At 42.9% G+C, this 19,918-nt stretch overlaps 1 protein-coding gene across 3 annotated transcripts in view; it reads left to right on the top strand.

Annotated features, from left to right (window-relative positions):
* The window catches only part of cntn1a (contactin 1a), an 82,302-nt gene that overhangs the window by 20,496 nt on the left and 41,888 nt on the right, over positions 1 to 19,918 (top strand). For 2 of the 3 annotated variants that reach the window (XM_066667305.1, XM_066667307.1), the window contains 3 exons: positions 5,275 to 5,428; positions 17,202 to 17,334; positions 18,337 to 18,369. In XM_066667305.1, coding sequence (XP_066523402.1) covers positions 17,280 to 17,334; positions 18,337 to 18,369 — 88 coding nt within the window. In that variant the 5' untranslated portion in view covers positions 5,275 to 5,428; positions 17,202 to 17,279. The remainder of the gene's footprint in view (positions 1 to 5,274; positions 5,429 to 17,201; positions 17,335 to 18,336; positions 18,370 to 19,918) is intronic. The other variant, XM_066667304.1, reaches the window with a different exon arrangement.

Raw genomic sequence — 19,918 nt, 5'->3', positions numbered from 1 at the left:
CCCCCTATAGTTGGAACACACCCTCCGATCCCCCTTTTTAAAAAGGGGAACCACCACCCCAGTCTGCCAGTCCAGAGGCACTGCCCCCGATGTCCACGCGATGTTGCAAAGACGTGTCAACCAGGACAGCCCCACAACATCCAGAGCCTTGAGGAACCCGGGGTGAACCTCATCCACCCCCGGGGCCCTACCGCCAAGGAGTTTCCCTACCACCTTGGCCACTTCAGCCCCAGTGATAGACGAGCCCCCCCCGGGGTCCCCAAGCTCTGCTTCCTCTGCGGAAGACGTGCCGGTGGGATTGAGAAGATCCTCGAAGTATTCCTTCCACCGTCTGGTGACGTCCCCAGTCGAGGTCAACAGTTCCCCACCCCCACCATATACAGTGTTGGTGGAAAACTGCTTTCCCCTCCTGAGTCGCCTGACGGTTTGCCAGAAACTTCTCGGAGCCGACCGAAAGTCGTTTTCCATGTTCTCACCGAACTCCTCCCACACCCGAGTTTTTGCCTCAGCGACCGCCGAGGCTGCGAGCCGCTTGGCTCCTCGGTATCTGTCGGCTGCCTCCGGAGTCCCCTGAGCCAACCAGGCTCGATAGGACTCTTTCTTCAGCTTGACAGCCCCCCTCACCCGGGGTGTCCACCACCGAGTGCGGGGATTGCCACCCCGACAGGCACCGACAACCTTGCAGCCACAGCTCCGTTCAGCCGCCTCAACAATGGAGGTCCGGAACATGGCCCACTCGGACTCAATGTTACCAGCCTCCCCCGGGATGCAGTCGAAGCTCTGCCGGATGTGGGAGTTGAAGATCTTTCTGACAGGTTCCTCTGCCAAACGTTCCCAGCAAACCCTCAACACACGTTTGGGCCTGCCAGGTCTGTCCGGCATCCTCCCTCGCCATCTGATCCAACACACCACAAGGTAGTGATCAGTTGACAGCTCAGCGCCTCTCTTCACCCGAGTGTCCAGAACATATGGCCGCAGGTCAGATGATACGACTATAAAATCGATCATCGAAATGCGGCCTAGGGTGTCCTGATGCCAGGTGTACTTGTGGACACCCTTATGTTCGAACATGGTGTTCGTAATGGACAAACTGTGACGAGCACAGAAATCCAATAACTGAACACCACTCGGGTTCAGATCAGCGGGGCCGTTCCTCCCAATCACGCCCCTCCAGGTCTCACTGTCATTACCCACGTGAGCATTGAAGTCCCCCAGCAGAACAATGGAGTCCCCAGAATGAGTGTTCTCCAGCACTCCCTCCAGGGTCCCCAAGAAGGCATGGTACTCTGAACTGCTGTTCGGTGCATAAGCACAAACAACAGTCAGAGCCCTTTCCCCAACCCGAAGGCGCAGGGAAATTACCCTCTCGTCCACTGGGGTAAACCCCAACGTACAGGCGCTAAGCCGGGGGGCTATGAGTAAGCCCACACCTGCCTTACGCCTCTCACCCTGGGCAACTCCAGAGTGAAAGAGCATCCAGCCCCTCTCGAGGAGATTGGTTCCAGAGCCCATACTGTGTGTCGAGGTGAGCCCAACTATATCTAGTCGGTACCTCTCAACCTCGCGCACCAGCTCAGGCTCTTTTCCCACCAGAGAGGTTACGTTCCATGTTCCAAAAGCCAGTTTCAGTAACCGAGGATCGGAACGCCAGGGCCCCCGACCCCGATCCACAATGCACCAGACCCGGATTACTACCTCTCCCACAGGTGGTGGCCCATGGGAGAGTGGACCCATGTATCCCCTTCGGGCTAAGCCCGGCCGGACTCCATAGGTGAAAGTCTGGCCACCAGGCGCTCGCCAAGGAGCCCCTCCCCCAGGCCTGGCTCCAGGGTGAGGCCCCGGTAACCCTGCTCCGGGCAAGGGAGGCTGTGTCCTCGTTGTCTTTTTCATCTGTGTCTTTATGGATCACTCTTTGTCTGGCCCATCACCTAGGACCAATTTGCCTTGGGAGACCCTACCAGGGGCTATTGCCCCCGACAACATAGCTCCTAGGCTCACGCAGGCACGCAAACCCCTCCACCACGTTAAGGTGGTGATCCAAGGAGGAGGTATAATTGTATCCTTTTGCTATTTATACGCACACACTACATGTTCTGCACTTTGGTTGTGTGGTAGAATTTTATGCGACATTATTTCAGAATCTTTGTATATTACTGTTAGTTACAAAATAAACAAATATTTACCGACATCTTTTGTCACTTATTTATATTTGAATATTTGAAACTGTTACATGTATAGTAAAATAAATCTTTTTATAAATGAAACCACTTAATACTTAAATATATTTCATAAATTAAATACATTTATTTTGCTGCGTTAATGATTTCTTGCAATTAATAAAAGTATTTTTCAGTGTTTTGTTCATATCGCCAAGGACATCGTTATCATCTAAACACCCTGAAATATTATGATATTATTTTAGGGCCATATCACACCTAGTCACCATCACAGCTTGTGATCTAATTTCAGATTGCCGACATTCTGAGTTGTCTGCTCATTAGCGCAGCAACGTGCACTAGACGCAAGGTATCAGATGTTGGTATCGGAGCCTTGTTTTCAATTATGTTTACGAGTAAATGAACACGGTATTGGTATTCATGCAAGTCCATTATATATTATTTCAATTTGTTGCTAATATTTTCATGCATTTATTTGGTTAAAAATTTTATTTTTGAAGTACGACCTTTGCATACAACCACGTCTGGTCATGTACCCCTGATTCAAACAGGGCCTGTATGTCCCATATCCTGAAGCTGTGTAAAAACAAATATAAGGGTGTCTGCAGTGCATTAATACATGTATGTGTTAATGCTATATATTTACACTCTCTCTCTCTCTCTCTCTCTCTCTCTGTGCTGATTGCCTCAGGAGCAGAGTATAAACCTCACTCTTGCAGCACTCCACTTCTTCAAATAAAACCCCTCATCTGAGCAGCATGTGTAAATAGAAGATGCCGATGTGCTAAACATGTCTCATCTCAGAAGAAATGCCAGGGCATCACGATTCAGCATCTGCTGATGACCTTTTTTCTATTATCCCTGCATGCATGGCTAATGTAGGTCTTGCATTAGTGATGAATGGAGGGTTATAAAGCACAGATGTTAAGGAAGCATTCAGGGGAAAAAAAAATTGGCCTGCTCCAGTTTATTCAGACCGGATTACCCTTTCAAGCCAGTATTCCCAAAAAGACCAAAGGTCTGTTCCTGAAAACTGACATGTGTTGTATGTTTATTCATTAGTGTAAGGGTCTGATGAGAGTGTTGTTTCTTTGGGCTTTGAACTTGGAGTCAGGATTTGTTTTTGTAAGCTGTTTGGATTCACATCTCCCAGTGTTTTATGGAAACGCTGACTTTCTCTAGAGCTCCTAATCCGATTAAAGCATATTCTTTTGCATTGCACCAGACTCCATATTTAATAACATGTAGAAGGGGTGTCTTCTTCTAAATAAACACATCAGCCTCTGCTGACTGGAAAGCTGTGCCCCCACCTCTAATTCTAAAACTCTGCTTCCCAGAACAGCCTCATCTGGTTAGATGTAGTTAAAATGGGTTTTCTTCTTCCAGTTGAGGGTCTTTGACATGTCTGGTCAGAGCCTTTAAAAGTAGGGCCTTTAAAAAGCCAAAACCCAATAATGAGCTTGGTTTAAATGGAAGCATTTTTAAAATAGAGAATACTCAATGCGGTTTTGTGATGGAGCTCTCTTTCTCTCTCTCTCTCTCTCTCTCTCTCTCTCTCTCTCTCTCTCTCTCTCTCTCTCTCTCTCATATATATATATATATATATATATATATATATATATATATATATATATATATATATATATATATATATATATATATATATATATATAAATACACTCACACACTAACCATATCATTATGACCACCTCCTTTCTACACTCACTGTTCATTTTATCCACTGTCCACTATTCTCAGTCCAGCAGTGACCCTAAGGGGCTTAGAATCTCCATCAGCACTGCTGTGTCTGATCTACTAGTACCAACCCAACACACAGCAGCACTGAGAATGATCCCCCACTCAAATCATACCTGCTCTGTGGTGGTCGTGTAGGGGAGCATTGAAGAACAATGGGGATAAGAAAGTATGAACTGTAGTCTATATTTGAACTGCAAAGTGCTCCTGTATGGTCAGTGGAGCTGAATGGACAGTGAGTGTAGATACAAAGAAGTGGTCATAAGATGTCATACATCATATCCATATCTATATCATACATATAATTAAACAACAGAAACACAATAGCTCTCTTCATGGCAGGGTTTTATGTCTTGTGCATACCTACTGATGCTTTATAGGTTGAACAAAGGTGCATAGACCCCTTAGCGACATCAACAACACTGGGTATATGTGTGTCAGATAAATACACTGGATATTATATGACACCGCAACCCTGAAATGGAAAAGCGGAAAAGAATATTATGATGATGGTGATATTATATGAGTTTGGTCTCATATTTCTGTGTTTATATTCCCCAGTTCGGCCTGTATTGCTGTAATACATATTTCCTCATATTGAGCTTTTGGTGGCACAAAAGCCTTGGGGGGCACTATCATTAAGACACTTTAAAGTCAGAGTTATCTGACCCCAGTAACATCATTCGTTATATTAACAGCCAATTCGGATAATGGTACGTCACTAATATCTGCCAATATAAATCAAGCCCTAACACAAAGTCAATAAATAGGATTGAGTAGAATCATTCATATATTGTCTGTAACCCTTATCCAGTTCAGGGTCGCGGTGGGTCCGGAGCCTACCTGGAATCACTGGGCGCAAGGCAGGACTACACCCTGGAGGGGGCGCCAGTCCTTCACAGGGTGACACACCCTCACACATTCACTCACACATTCACACCAACGGACACTTTTGAGTCGCCAATCCACCTACAAACGTGTGTTTTTGGACCATGGGAGGAAACCAGAGCACCCGGAGGAAACCCACACAGACAGTCACCCAGAGCGACACTACCTGCTGCACCACAGTCCCACCCGTTGAGTAGGATATTAATATCATAATGTTAAAAATAATACTCAAATTATGCTTGCAGATAAAAGATAGAAACAGTTTAATATTTAATAGAGGGGCAATCCAAAAGCATAAACCAGAGAGCAGTCTGAAAGCCAAAAGCATGGTGAACACAAGCAGATCCAAAGAGCAAATGGCTATAAACAAGAGAAACACTTTGTATTCATGACTAGGACAATACTAAGCAACAACCCTAAATAACACTGAGTTATTTTATACTCTCATGAACAGGAAGAAGAAACAGGTGTGTTTAATATTCAGCTGATTTGACACAGCGACGAGGTCTCGGATAGGTGGAAGTGGTCATGTGACACTGCTGAGGATTCTGGGAACTGGAGTTCTCAAGTGAAGCAAGCTGATTTCTCTCGGATGTGACGGTTTAAAGGTTTGTGTATGTCGGTTTATCATGTGCATACCTACTGATGCTTTTCACGGCATGGCTCAGCTGTAGAGAGATAAAGTTCATATGCACCACAACTAAGCTCTTACTGATGCATCCCAATGTTCATCGCAATGGTATCTCTGTTGATGCATCGGTAAAATATTTGACAGTTTTCTTTCCACTTCTGCCCATTAGAGCAAAAGCATTCATTAAATTCCTTTTGTATTTGTCATTTTAAAAGAAAGTGACAAATTTATCAGCCTCACAATGGATGCTCTGTTTCTATCTCCACTTAAATGAACAGAAAGGGAAAAGAGGCTATGATTCTGACAGAGGAATTCTGCTTCGTCAGAGGCCTGTGTATCTAATATAATGTTTCTGTCACACCAGTGTAGAGATTTAATACACCCACCTGACATGGGCTTAATCTGCTGCCTGAAATCTAACCACTTTACCCAGAGCACTGAAGAACACCCTTGACGTCTTTCTATCAGATAGATTCAGCTCTTCCTAGTTTTCCTTCAGGAATTTTATCCAACAGCAGATGATGGTCTTTATCGATGCTGGCCCACATTATGGTCCAGGCATAGTGAATATGTTCCAAATGAAAATCGGTTTCCTCCCTCCTAACATCTGAATTAGCTCAGTAAGATGGATGGAAATGAGCCGCTGAGTCGCTGCAGTGTGGTGGATAGTCAGTGAACAGAACATGATTACAGCCACTGAAATCCAATAATCCTAATCAATCCCTGGCCCCTGTTTATTTTCTCCTACCATTTCAGCTCAGAGCAGTGGCAGGTCTCACCTCTTTCTCTCCCAATCTCTCTCTCTTTCTCTCTCTCTCTCTCTCTCTCTCGCTCTCTCGCTCTCTTGCTCTCTCTCTCGCTCTCTCACTCTCCCTCTGTCTATCAGTCTTTTTCTCTTTTACTCTGTCTCACCTTCTTTGCCCCTTCCCTCTGTAATTTTTTTCTCATTTACCCCTTTTCTCTCTCTCTCACTCTCTCTCTCTCACTTTCTGTTTCCCTCTCTCTCTGTACTTTTTTTCCTCATTCTCCCTTTCTCTCTCTCTCTCTCTGCTATGATTACCCTATTCATCACCCTGTCAAAGAAACCAAGTCTTGCCTCAAAAACCAAGAGAAAGAAAAGAGAAAAGGAGTCTGACGATAGAGATGTACTGAAGCAGTCCAGCTGACCTCACACTACTGATACTATATATATATATATATGAGCTCAGTAAGACTGAAGACTTTTTATAACACATATATACTAAATACCGGTAGCCTCATTTAAAACAGTTCATTAGTCATGGTCTAGTTCATATAATCAGATTTAATCCAAAGTTACGTTTTCAGTGTTTTGACGTTTACAGTTTCAGCGAAGCTAATAGCAGAGGTTGGTGTGACAATCAAAACTGTAAGTAATGCCCTAGACCTATTCGGCATGTTCTTCAAATATATTTGAGCAGTCCTCTGGGGCTTTCCTCTTTCCTTTTACTTTTTGTTAAACTTCCATTAACTTCAGGTAATGTTCCTATCCCGTATCAGAATGGGTATAATGTGATTGAAATATCTTTGGCGGTATGTGTTTTGTGGCTCTGTGAGCATTACAGTGAGTTCGGATGTCAGTGGCCTCCCCAGTCACCAGATCTGAATCCAATGCAGCACCTTTTTGCATGCTGCAGGGTTTGAGATTTGCAGAATGAATGTGCAGCTGACATTTTTGCCGCAGTTAATGATGCAATCACGTCTTTGTGGACCAGCAATATGTTTAGGCCCTTGGTGGAGTTCATGACACTAAGAATTCAGGCTGCTTTGCCGTCAGAGCAGGGCTCGTGAATGGCACAATCATCGGGAGATTGCAGGTTTGGTCACTAAAGAAGAGGTGTCACTTTATTAATTCTCTTTATCTCTGCATTTCAGCCATCTGCAGTAACTCTGTGGTAGAGAACACACAAACACACACTAGTGAGTAGTTCTTCACACACGTTAGGAGCAGTGAACACTAGGGGTTAGGAGCCTTGTCCATGTACAGCTGCCTTAACCCACTGAGGCCAGCAGATTGCGAGAGCACAATTAGCCTCACTGTCATTGGGTGTGTAGGTTCTTCCCTCGTGTCTCAGCAGGATACCAGCCAATGTATGTGTCTCTTAGTGAACATAACAGATCCGGACATTTTTTGTTCCCCTCCCAGCGTGTGGAGCTGCCCAATGATTTGATAATTATTTTTTTATGACTATAATAAAGGTGAGTGTGTTAAAACAAGTGCAAAACTTTCATGGATGTGTTTACTGTAGCTCCACATCTGAGATACGTTTCCCTCTTGTTTGTCTCCTTGCTCTGACAACATGAAGACATGGCAAACTTACTACATACTTATTAATTAACCACAGTTTAATGCTTCTTTCAGTTCAACTTAACTGCCGACAGTTGCCCAATTGCCTCTGTGCTGGGTTTTGTGCTTGATGCGGATCAGAGCTAACATACGTGACATGCGTAGGAAGAAAATTCTCAATTTTCCAATCAGTACTGGAACCTTCCAGCATCTAAATTGCATCCCCTTGAACTACAAATACCTTTGGCATATAAAGCACTAATGGTGGAGTGAGAGCTTCATCAAACGGAATGCTAATGCTGTGTTGACTCCTCAGACGCAGCCTCTCAAAGTCTGGCGCGGTGCCGGAATGATGACTAGACTGGGCTGAAAGGGCTGGGGAGTGAAGGAGACGGGAGGTGAAGGATAGCTTAAGAGATTAGAAACTCCCCATTCCGCCGTGGAAGGGTCGACCCCGTTGTCAGAGTGCTCCCAGCAGGGTTGCTGCTTAAAAAGCTAGCTAGCGTTAGCGTAGCCGTCTTCCTGTCAGAGGAGTTAATCTTCCTTCTCTCTAACTTGGACTGTATTTCCATCCTGTGTTGCCTGTTTGTGTAGGACACAATGGACTCGGAGGATTGAGGACATTTGGCAGCGCTCTTGTTTTTAGGAGGGAAGGGGAAAGCCTGCTAAGTAGCTCATTTTGCAGCACAGAACAAACACGAAGCACGATACTCTCCTCAGTGTACGCTACATGGATATGAGCTTGAGCATGATCATCCTCGTCTTTGGAGCCTACCTGTATTAGCGTTTAATGACCTATTGTGAGCAGCACAACAAAACACAGGACTCTCTTTAAGAACTAGCAATGAAGGCAATTAAAGGTGATCCCTCTGCCATGGTTTATGATCACATTAAAGTGCTGTTTGATGTTGAGTTAATCTGTGGACTAATGTTGGATTCGTTCACTTAATCCCATAATGTGTTTAAATGTCTAGCCAGTGGTACGTGTGTGTGTGTGTGTGTGTGTGTGTTTAGGCTTCTCCATGGCACTATGGTCAATGAACAGCAACAGCTCATGACCAATCTTGAGAAGCAGTGAACCAAATCTGGATCTGAAGAGTGTATCACTGCAATATGTGGACCTCTTGTTAATTTTATGTCACTGTTTATGTATCGAGTTAGTGTTGCAGTGCGCCATAGAATATCAATGAATTCTGGACATCCGGGAATCAATTTTAGCCCAAGACATACAGATGGAGAAGCGTGGTAATCAGATGTCCCGGTAATATGCTGAAAATTGTATCAGAGCACTGTGATGATAACACAAAACCAATTTTTTCATTTATTGCGCTACGCAACAGACCGAATGCCCTTCGTCTGATTTGTGGGGGGAAGATTTATGGAAATAGATCTGCCACAGTGATGGCTGGGGGGTTGGGTGACTGAGATATAAAGATATGGGGGAAGGGCTTTCACCATCCAATTGAGTAAAAGGGTCACACACAATGCTTATCTTTATAGTCCAGAGAACACAGGCCAGCTATTGAGGCAGTTCATCCTCTGGTGCCGACATTGCAACATTCTTCTAGGAAATATGGAGACGGAGATTAAATCTACACTGTGTCACAGTTTAGTTACTCTGCTTTCATTTTCACACATCCTGGACTTATCTCCAAACATCTTCATCCCAGGCTCATTATTTTATAGATTGAGGTTTTATGTACAGTGGATGGCTTCTATGCTCTGAGGGGTTTAGGGGGCAATTACAGCTATAAGGGGTTTAGTAGAATATAATCCTCTTAAAAACAGTAGTTATAATTCTGTCTAAATGTGGTCATATGTCTGCGTTAGATGTATGTATGTGGAGGCTGTGTACTGTTTACAGCTGGATTTGACCAAATGTAGTGTGTTCTGTGCTACCTTCTCACTCTATCACTACTAGAAATATTTGAAATATCTGTGTATTGTATCCAGTGAGAGCAGGAGTTTTGAGGATACATGTTTTTCTTTGGACAGCGATGATATATTTCAGCCATATATAAAGATATGCAAATATATTATGTATTTAGTAGTTTAATTACCACAAACTCTAAATGATTAGATTTTGTATGGGTAAATGTACATGATTTTTTTCCTACCAGTCAAATCATATGTAAGATCAATATATATATATATATATATATATATATATATATATATATATATATATATATATATATATATATATATATATATATATATATATATATATATGCATACTGTGCATGGTCATGAATCTTGTTTCCATTTGGTAAAGCGTATGTCTCCAGCTGTTTGAGTTTACTGAATGAATGAAGTGGGAATGCACATTGATAGATAATAGCTTCTATCTGAGAGATGTTTAAATGACCATTACTTTAAATTGAAATTTGATGCATGTATTCTTCTCAGTAAGAGCCGAATGTTAAGGCGATACTGCGATTCTGTGCTGAAATAAATAGAGATCCATTTAGCAGCTTGAGCATATTGTGAATTTTGCTTGCTGAATATGTGCCGTCACATTTTTAAAGATCACTAACAGTTTGTGTGCATATGGAGTGTGCGTTGGTGCCAGTCATGGCCTTGTGACCCTGTTGCCACAGACTTGGCTGGAGGCCTGTGTAATATAAATACTCCTGCTGTGCTGCCCATGGTCCTGGAGAATAGGGCATGTCTCGTCTGTCTGGGAGGCCATTACTTCATGAATGCGTGCCTTTATGTGCTGCCTGTTCTCCTCTGTACCGATCTGTGATGTATTTTACCGACCAATGCCATCATGTCCAGCGTTGATTGTTTACAGATAAATAATGGTAGTCGATATGCTGGTGGATTTATAGATTTCTCTGTGGCTTTATGCTGCATGCTGTGTCGAGAGGTCATCAGTGCCTCAGCTTTGAGCCCATTCAATATACAGCTGCCAGCATTTTTCAGTTATGCTTTACTTACTAAGGACTGCATATCTTGCAGTTAAACAGCACTGCTGGTTAAACTGAAGCCACTTTTTTAGCTGTGAAATGCTAAGTCAGTGCTGAGTCAATTGTCCCATAAAATTATGACTCAGTGAAAAATAAGATTGCGTGTTAATTGTATATTTTATATTTGAATAAACCAGTGTTCCCTGACTCTGTAGGCCACCTGTTCTTATTAGTGAGTTATTTTTAGGAGAAACAGATGAGCAAGAAAAACACAGAACTCAGAGAAAGAGGACATGCAGTTGGTTGTATGTAGAAGAGGGGAATATGGCAAACACAAAATGCATAATATGTATCAAAATATAATTTTTTTAAGGTTAAATAACCTTTAACCTCTGTCCAGGTTCAGATGTTTTGGTTAGTGACAAATTATCAGCAACCCATCATGAATGAATCAAAGTCAATTTTCAGTTAATCATTAGAAGCAGTTCTAAAGTCCAGCTGAAATCAATTTTTCTGTAGCTTCCTTGGAGCTATGGTGTCATCTCTCTCTATTGAAATTCACACAGATGTCACATGTATCATCACATGTTAGGAACTACCTCATTTACTTTACTTTTGTTTTGACCACATGGTCAGAAGAGGATGGAATAAAAAAAAGAGATGGTAAGCAGCAATTTCTAAATTCAGAGGAAAGAAATAATCTTAGGACTTGCCTTTCGGTCAGTGTAACGTCACATGTTGCTCATGACAAAAAACAACAACAAAAAAAAAAAAACAGACCCACTTTAGCCTTCCTCTTAACTGTACATTACCTTTTCAAGCCACACCAAAGCCTGACGTGATTGTGGTTTAAGTCGAGTCTGACTCACTGAGCTGAGAGAACTCATTTTTGACCGTTACAGTAATTCCTGTCTGACTGGAACTTGTTGATTGATTTGAAGCTTTGTCTTGTTTGTTTACTATTGATTTGGTCAATGTACTTTTGCCAAACGTTGGTTAAAGAGAAAATAACGATCATTCATTCATTATCTGTAAACGCTTATCCATTTTAGGGTGGCAGTGGGTTCAGAGTCTACCTGGAATTGCTGGGCACAAGACAGGAACATGCCCTGGACAGTGTGCCAGTCCATCGCAGGGCATTGTGCCCTCAAACATTTGCTCAGTCGCCTGGGGCAGGACTTGAAAAACACAACCCCAAAACTCTGGAGCTGCACCGTCTTCTCTGTAACCAACATTTTAGTTATATATAATATGTAGAACAGACTGTTCTTGTTTAGATTTTAGAAGTCAATACATGAATAACATTTTTATGTATAGTTTGTACATTGCCTTTAATTTACACCATCACTTGCGTTCATTAAGAACTGAGTGTTGAAACTGAGGTTCTGTTCGTTGAAAGGAACAGTTGTATAGACGTGGTTTGATAAAAGAATCAGATGTTCCATCTCTAATGAAGCACATGGCAGTGTGTCTGAAATGTTCCTACTACTGCTCACACAACAAACCTGAGGTAACAGGTGCTATTAGAGAAGCTCTTAAAAGAGCAGTTCTCGGGTTTGCACAGTTTGAACTGAAAAGCTGTTTGAGAATTACCTGTGGTTGCTGCTGTCGACTCGTCCTGCCCTTCCCTCCGTGTATGGAGCTGAGGGTCCTCTCAAGTACAGCGGCTTCGTGGCAATGTGTTGAGTCTGCATTTTTGCCTTACAGGTGTTATGTACCCCTTCGGGTTGTCTCTACACTAATAGAGCAAGAGAGAAGGTCTCCTCTCCTCTGTAATGGAATCATTTACTGGCTCCGGTGGGGGAGAAGCCTACCCTGACTCTATGGAGATCCAATTATACAGGAGAAGATACAGCAGATCAGCACATCCTTCACTGTGGGATGGAGTTTCCTCTAAACGAATAATCAGGGAAATCTTGTGGGTGTGTTTGTACTAAGTGGCACTGCCTGTTGTGCTGTTGATCAATAATATTGATTAATAATTTATAGGGCAGGGGCCACAACATTTAGAGATTGGAACATTATACCAAAAGGTAACAGAAAGTAGGTTCCGTGAGCTCATCAGTGGAAACACTAACAAACTACTCTCAACATTCACATCACAGTACTAGAGTTTTGGGCTTTTCTCTTTTATAAAAGCCCCAAATTTATATCAGCTAAAGGTAGCAGACTTCCCTAAAAAGGTTGTCATCATTTGACTGCGGTGTTCTGTAGCTCAGTCTTATATCTCTTAGCTTCAGCTCCACCCAGTTCACAGTTTACTTTGTTTGGAGTTACTGTACTGCAATACCCACAATGCATTTCAGAGGTATGTTGTACAGTTGCTGGGAGTCCCTGTGTTGTTAGACGATCCTGAGAGCAGGCATTTTAGTGATCTATAAGCTAAAACATAGACCTACAACAGCAGTAGTGTGAATCTTCACTTGTGAGATTTTGAGTTTATTTAGTGTTGATGAACACCAGAGGTAAATTCTGTATGCTTTCACTTCTTGAAAATATGGCAGACTGAGGTCAAATATCTGAAATACCAGATAACGTTCTATAGCTGTTAGCTGGTTACCCTCCTCATCTGACGAGACATTTCAATAACTGTGTAATCCATTATCTTTCAGTGCTGTGGTAATTTCAATATTGTAACTCCAAATAAACAGTTTAAAGATGGGTTCTTTCTGCAATTGGCAGCCAGTGGAAATACATTTCAAAGTGATTATAGTTGTATTTTTAAGGGTCCTGCTGCCTTCAAAAAGAGTTTTTCTGGGTGTAAACCAGAACATCTCTGTAGAGTCTGCTGTAGCAATGCACATTACATTTCTGCTCTCAAATACACCACACTTTACAAGTCTGGATACATCACATCAGTGTTGGTTTTGTCAACTCCTGCAGGCTGAAGACCTCAGAGATAGAGGAAGGAACACTGCATTGACAATTTATGACTTAAATTTGAGAGCTTTGACCAGTGTTGTATTGGCCTTTCAGTTTTAGGAGCACATTAATAATTACCCTAGCCTTGTAAACATCCTCTGTCTTTGCTTCACATGCAGCTTGGGGTTGTAGCTGTTTTGACATTCCGTGGTTTTGCACATGTCCCTTTACTGCCGGCAATTCCCAAACTGAAAAACACTGCAATCGTTTCTCCACACACTGAATTTCCTGTGGATTTGGGCCTTGCAGAAAATTCTGAGTGCTTTGTGGTGAAGTGATTCAGACAGAATTAAACCCAGAGCTGAACTGCTGCACAGAGAAAAAAACAGTGTAGTATCAAGATAATATCAGCATTGGCAAACTCCATTTGCTGCGTTATTGCATTCTCATTACATGTGATTATGATTTGGACAAGGATTTTACAGAGGATAGATCCAAGCTGTCGTTTACCCTGATGGAAGAAGCTGATGTGGTATTGAGTGATTTACTGTGGAGGAAACAAGAGAGCTGCGAGACTACTGCATTATCTGTCTACTGATTAAATGTGATTAAAATGGCCATTTTGTCTCTAAAATACTCATTTTGACGAGAGTGTACTCTCCATGGAGTCGTGGAGTTCTCTCCTGCTATGTAAGCAATATGAGGATTCTCTCTTTCTCAGCTTAGGCAGAACCCTTGGATCTTTAGTGAAGGAAATCCATGAATACAGAGGGCTCACTGGTCACATTGTACGATTGGAGAGATTTGAATTTTAATGCACTTTTATCGGGTATCCGTGAGTGAGCGTGGGGGTTGGGTGTCAGTTTTTTTCTCTCTCTCTCTTTCCCCCTGACCTCATGCTGGTGTTTTGTTTTGGTTTGGTGATGAAACTGGTGACCAGATGACCGTAGCGCCCTGTGGATCATCCTGTCTGACCACAGTGGGGGGCCAGACTCAAATTTGTATTTGTATAGTTTAATTCACGGTCACTGAAAAGGGCCCTAGCAAAATACAACTGCCCCTTTTGAAAGGTGTTGCTAGGATACCATCAGTGTGCAGATGAAATCCCCACTGTGTGTCGTACTCCAGCTGCAAAGCTCAGACGTTACAGTGTGTGTCTGTTTGTGTGTGTGTGAGGAAGACACAAAGACATAGGAAAAAGTGAGTGAAAGTGTGTGTGTGTGTGCGCGCATGTGTGTGCGCTACCAGGACACATGCCTTCTCCAATACAGCAGCAGTAAACAAATGCATCTATTCTCGCTGAACGGCCAGAAACCAATTACTTTTCTGCACAGCTTTCCAGAGTAAACTCCATTTAAATTCAAGCCATAGTCCTGAGTAACAAAACCATCACCAAAGGCACTTCTTTGAGATTATTCATGAATGCAATTTCCTTCAAAAATTTGAAGGACACATCCTAATCCAAGATATTTATTATACATGTAGTGCCAAGAGAAATTATGCTAGTTTCACCACTTTGATTAAAAAATTCATAACATAACATAGCTGTGATCTGCAAGAATGGACTGTTCCCCTGCAGAGGAAAGTCATCGGCTTGACAATAACACATGATTTCTCCAAACATACAGTCATCAACTGGTCAGTTTATTAATTTGATTTTGGCCACTTGTGTCCTGGAGGTCTGAGATAAATATGAGAAAGTTCATTCATGCTGTTCATTTACGCTGCATCAAAATATTATATTATATTATTCATCATTGTCTGTAACTGCTTATCTAGTTCAGGGTCGCGGAGCCTACCTGGAATAATTGGGCACAAGGTAGGAAGACACCCTGGGGTGGGGCACACACTCACACATATGGACACTATTGAGTCACCAATCCACCTACCGAAATTTTTTTTGGACCGTGGGAGGAAACCGGAGCACCCGGAGGAAACCCATGCGGACACAGGGAGAACACACCAACTCCTCACAGACAGTCACCCGGAGCGGGATTGAACCCACAACCTCCAGGTCCCTGGAGCTGTGTGACTGCGACACTACCTGCTGCACCACCGTGCCACCCTATATTATCTTTCATTCATTCATTATCTGTAAGCGCTTATCCAATTCAGGGTCGCGGTGGGTCCAGAGCCTACCTGGAATCATTGGGTGCAAGGCGGGAATACACCCTGGAGGGGGCGCCAGTCCTTCACACATGCCACCACACACACATTCACTCACACACTCACACCTACGGACACATTTGAGTCACCAATCCACCTACCAACGTGTGTTTTTGGACCGTGTGAGGAAACCGGAGCACCCAGAGGAAACCCACGTGGACACGGACTCCTCACAGACAGTCACCCGGAGTGGGAATCGAACCCACAACCTCCAGGTCCCTGGAGCTGTGTGACTGCGACACTACCTGCTGCGCCACCGTGCCACCCTATATTATATTATATTTAAAATCAAATTTAAAGCTACACACTTAATTGAACACATTAACTTGCTATTTAATTGTTTAAGGTGCAATCGATGTAGTAATATATTATAAATGACAAATTGAATATACTGGATATGTCTGGTTCCGGTGTTCCCTCAGGTCCCAGCATATGATTTTAGTTTTAAAAAAATGTTAAAGTAAATAAATTAACAAGTCCAACAGGAAATAGTCATCAGGAAATCGGAATTGGAATTGGTCATAAATATTCATTACCATTACAGTGGGATTGCAGTGGGATTTATATTGTTCTGAGTTCCACCAGATCGCAGTCCTTCCTGTGGGTCGTGGAGTGAATTTTGTTACTGTATTCTATTTTGTCCAACACTACTTCGGACAGGTTTGGCCTCAAGGCTTTGAGATAGCATGAATCAGCTACACTGTTTATGGCCTCCCGCCTGTGACTGTTTCCTGACCATTTGTCTCTTGGTGCGGCAGGGTGCTGCTGTGTTAGTGCTGCTTTGCTCCCATCTCTTATAACACAGCTGTTGCTTGTCATCCCCACTTCCATCCACTCTCACTGAGGATGTCAGTCTCGGCTGGTGCTCCACGAGCAATTATCTTTCCTCGCCGCCCACGCTGTTGAGATTGCAGTGACTTTTTCTCGACGGCCTCTGCATGCCAATCAACATGTCAGATTTGTTTTCTGAAACCCTGTTGTGCCGGAGGTGCTCTGAGTTACTTGGTTGGTGGATGCAGTTCAGTGTGTGGGGAAGAGTTGTTTCCTGTCAAGCAGTGTTCACGCTGTAAGCCAAGAGTGGCCCTGGTTACGGTGATTTTTACCACGGATAAATATTCAACATGATAAAATATATCAATGGTCACGCAGTGGTCAAAATTAACTTTCTTGACATTCCTTCCTAAGACAGTGACATGACAGGTGAAGGACAGTTGAGTTCTGCTTTCCGGAAATCACTTTCCAGTGCATTAGCTTATTCATTCGAGCTCCTACCAACACACAAACTGTGAAATAAGACCACACAGTTTTTGTGGTCTGCGTAAGTCAATGAACATGGGACAAAACAAGCCCTTTTGGTCTGATGCTGCTTTCTAATGCAGTACAGACACCGTAGAATTACATTCTCTTTGTCATTCCTTAATGTCAGGTGTATTAATGCTTTGCAGAAAAAAAAAATATGGAGTTGTTTTGCTCATGATGTGAATTCAGGTTTTTATTTCTTTCAGGTAATCCAGCCACACCTGCTGATGCCACTGCAGCGTCCAGTGTAAGCCATTCTCCTGGAGCTCCTTCACCCCACAACCATGTGTCACCTCGCTTCACTCCTGCTAGCTTTCTCCCTCTCTCTCTCCTCCAGCAGTGAGTATTCCTTATACAGTCTCTCCCTCTTTCCCTGCTCCCTCCCCCGCTCTGTTTACCACAGCACTGCGTGACTAGCATGCTAGCTCTGGCTAATTACGTCCAGATTAGAATATTGCTGTCTCTTCATATTACTCCACCAAGAGACGGTCCAGCTGATTAACAGCAGCAATTTCATGTCTGGCCGGCAGATAGATACACTCACTGGGTCACGGCTAGGACATCAGAGAAACAAACTGGACAGAGGACACTGCCCAGGTTCATCAGATACAGCTCCAGCCTATTAGCCACTATCTTGTATTAAGATGGAACAAGGCCTTTTTTCCTGGGTCTAATTTAACAAAAGGACACTGTTGGAGTATGCGTGGGTGTGCGTGTTTAGAATGCATCACTTGGCATTTATCGTGAATGACTAACCTTCAGAGGGATTTTGAGTGATGGAAATAGGTGTTTTTTTTTTATTTTCAATACATATGATGACTCACACTCAACCTTGGCTATAGGCAATGTCCATTGTTGGCATGTGCCTACATTAATGTTTTTCTCTTTCGGGGGGATAGTAGTCCTGATCTAGAAACAGCGCTTTTCCATGCCCTTCTGCTGGGATGCAATAAGTATAGTATAGTAGTTACGCTTGGTCAATAAGCTTAACCATTAGAAAGCGGGTATTTGGAGCTGTATCCAGGAGTACTGCAGTAGAAAATGTGGTGCCATTGTTCTGAAAGGATGCTCAGCTGTTAAAGCACTACTGAGAAAAGGAAACAAACCAAATAAGAGCCCTGAGTTCGTAATCACAGAAACAGAATATTCAACTAGTTTGTAAGACTTGTAAGATCTTTTGAGCAGAAGATAATACCCCCATAGATCTTTTAAAAACCAAAAGCAAGTCAAATCCTGTTTTCTCTTTAGTCTGTGTATGTGTGCAGGTCTGTACTTGAATAATGGAATATTTTTATATAACGCAACATTTATGTCTTAAATTCTCTTCTTTTCCCACCACAGTCGTCTCCGGTGATCCACCTGGAATCTTTGGTGGTGAGTGATATTAACATTTATCTTTAATATTTAGATATTTCTTGTTGTCTCTTTCTGCTCCAAACCACTGTGCATATAATACCCTTCAGTTCGGCTGATGTGGTCCCGACAAGCAGAGAAAAGGTTCAGAGAGCATAAAAAATGGATATGCTGCGATAACATGGTGAAACTGCGAGTGTTTATAATGCATGACTACACTGATTCTCAGCTGATCAGGCCAAGTCAACAAGCTCAACTGTGTCCAGAAAAGCTAAAACGAGTCCACCCATTTCATTTCAAAATCTAAGGCCATTGCAGTGGGAATGGCACTTGTGCTTCATCTGTGATTCATTCACAGCAAACTCACTTCTGATGGCGAGGCCATCTGCATTCCTCTGAGCTTTTGCACACAGCCCCGCCTGGGTCTGAAAAAGAGAGCAATATGGGGGGCGAAGGATTAAAGAGATAGCTACACGTCTTCTTGGCATGCAGTTCTGTCCTCTCATGTTTGCCATTTCCATTTTCAGACTTTCCCTCCCCCTCTCTCCCCACTCCTCTATTTTACCATCAAAGACTTGTGAGGGTCGCGTGTTCTTTGGCAGGCAGACATTTAGCATTTCTCATGGGGCCTTTGATCTTCTTTGTGTGTTTGACTCTTGCTTTTATACACAATATTCAAAGCCCAGGGAGCTAGCTTGTTAGGTGATTTCTTGTGGCCGTTGTATTGCTTGTATCTCTCTTTTATTTTTGCCACTGCATTTCGGATATAAAGTGGCCTAGAACGATTCGGCTTAGTTATTTTTAACATCCACACACGTGTTCTCCTGGACGAGCTTGCGTAAAAGTGTCTTCTGTGCATACACCATGGAAATGAAAGGCAGGGACTTGGAGATTTGGGCTCAGAGCTGGTGAAGAGGTTGCTCCAGGGCTTCACAAAGCAGTGCTCTGTGGAAGCCTGACACTCAGGGTCAGTGTCCGGCTCAGAATTACTGTGGCAGGATGAAGTGTTGTGGCTTCCGAGGACAAGCAGTTTTGTCTAGCGATTGAGCTCATTCTGTGGTTTTAACCCTACTGTGTCTCCCCACAATGTTTTAGCCTTTACTTTTTTTCATCTTATGTTGTGTTTAATTATCCCTCAGTGGTGTAATAATAAGAGGAAATTATAAGTGCTCAAAAGCGACTTATTGATTTGTGACTTTTTGAGTTATGATTGTCTTCTTCTTCAGCATGATGATTTCATATTGCTGAAAGTTTTGGTATTTCTCTGGTTTACAGTCCTGTTTTGTAGAGAAAACGTTCTGAATGGCATGAGGTAAATGCAATATATAGCAACACCACAGCACTCAAGCATTATCCTGCATACATTCATGCAGTACACTTTATGGTAGTAAAGTGACCACAGTGAGTAAAATAGCAGGCTGTTTGTGAATTGAGCCACAAAACACATAGCACAGTCTCACAAAGGGCTGTGATGTAATTCACTCAAAAGAAGAGTATCCTGTAAGACATTTCTGCTGTGAGCCACAAGAGCACTTAGACTGTTCTCTGATGTTAGTGATAAGAGCTCTGA

Source organism: Hoplias malabaricus, chromosome 4 (genome assembly GCF_029633855.1).
Source record: "Hoplias malabaricus isolate fHopMal1 chromosome 4, fHopMal1.hap1, whole genome shotgun sequence".
Classification (NCBI taxonomy): Eukaryota; Metazoa; Chordata; class Actinopteri; order Characiformes; family Erythrinidae; genus Hoplias; species Hoplias malabaricus.
This window is presented reverse-complemented; position numbering and strand designations above follow the sequence as displayed.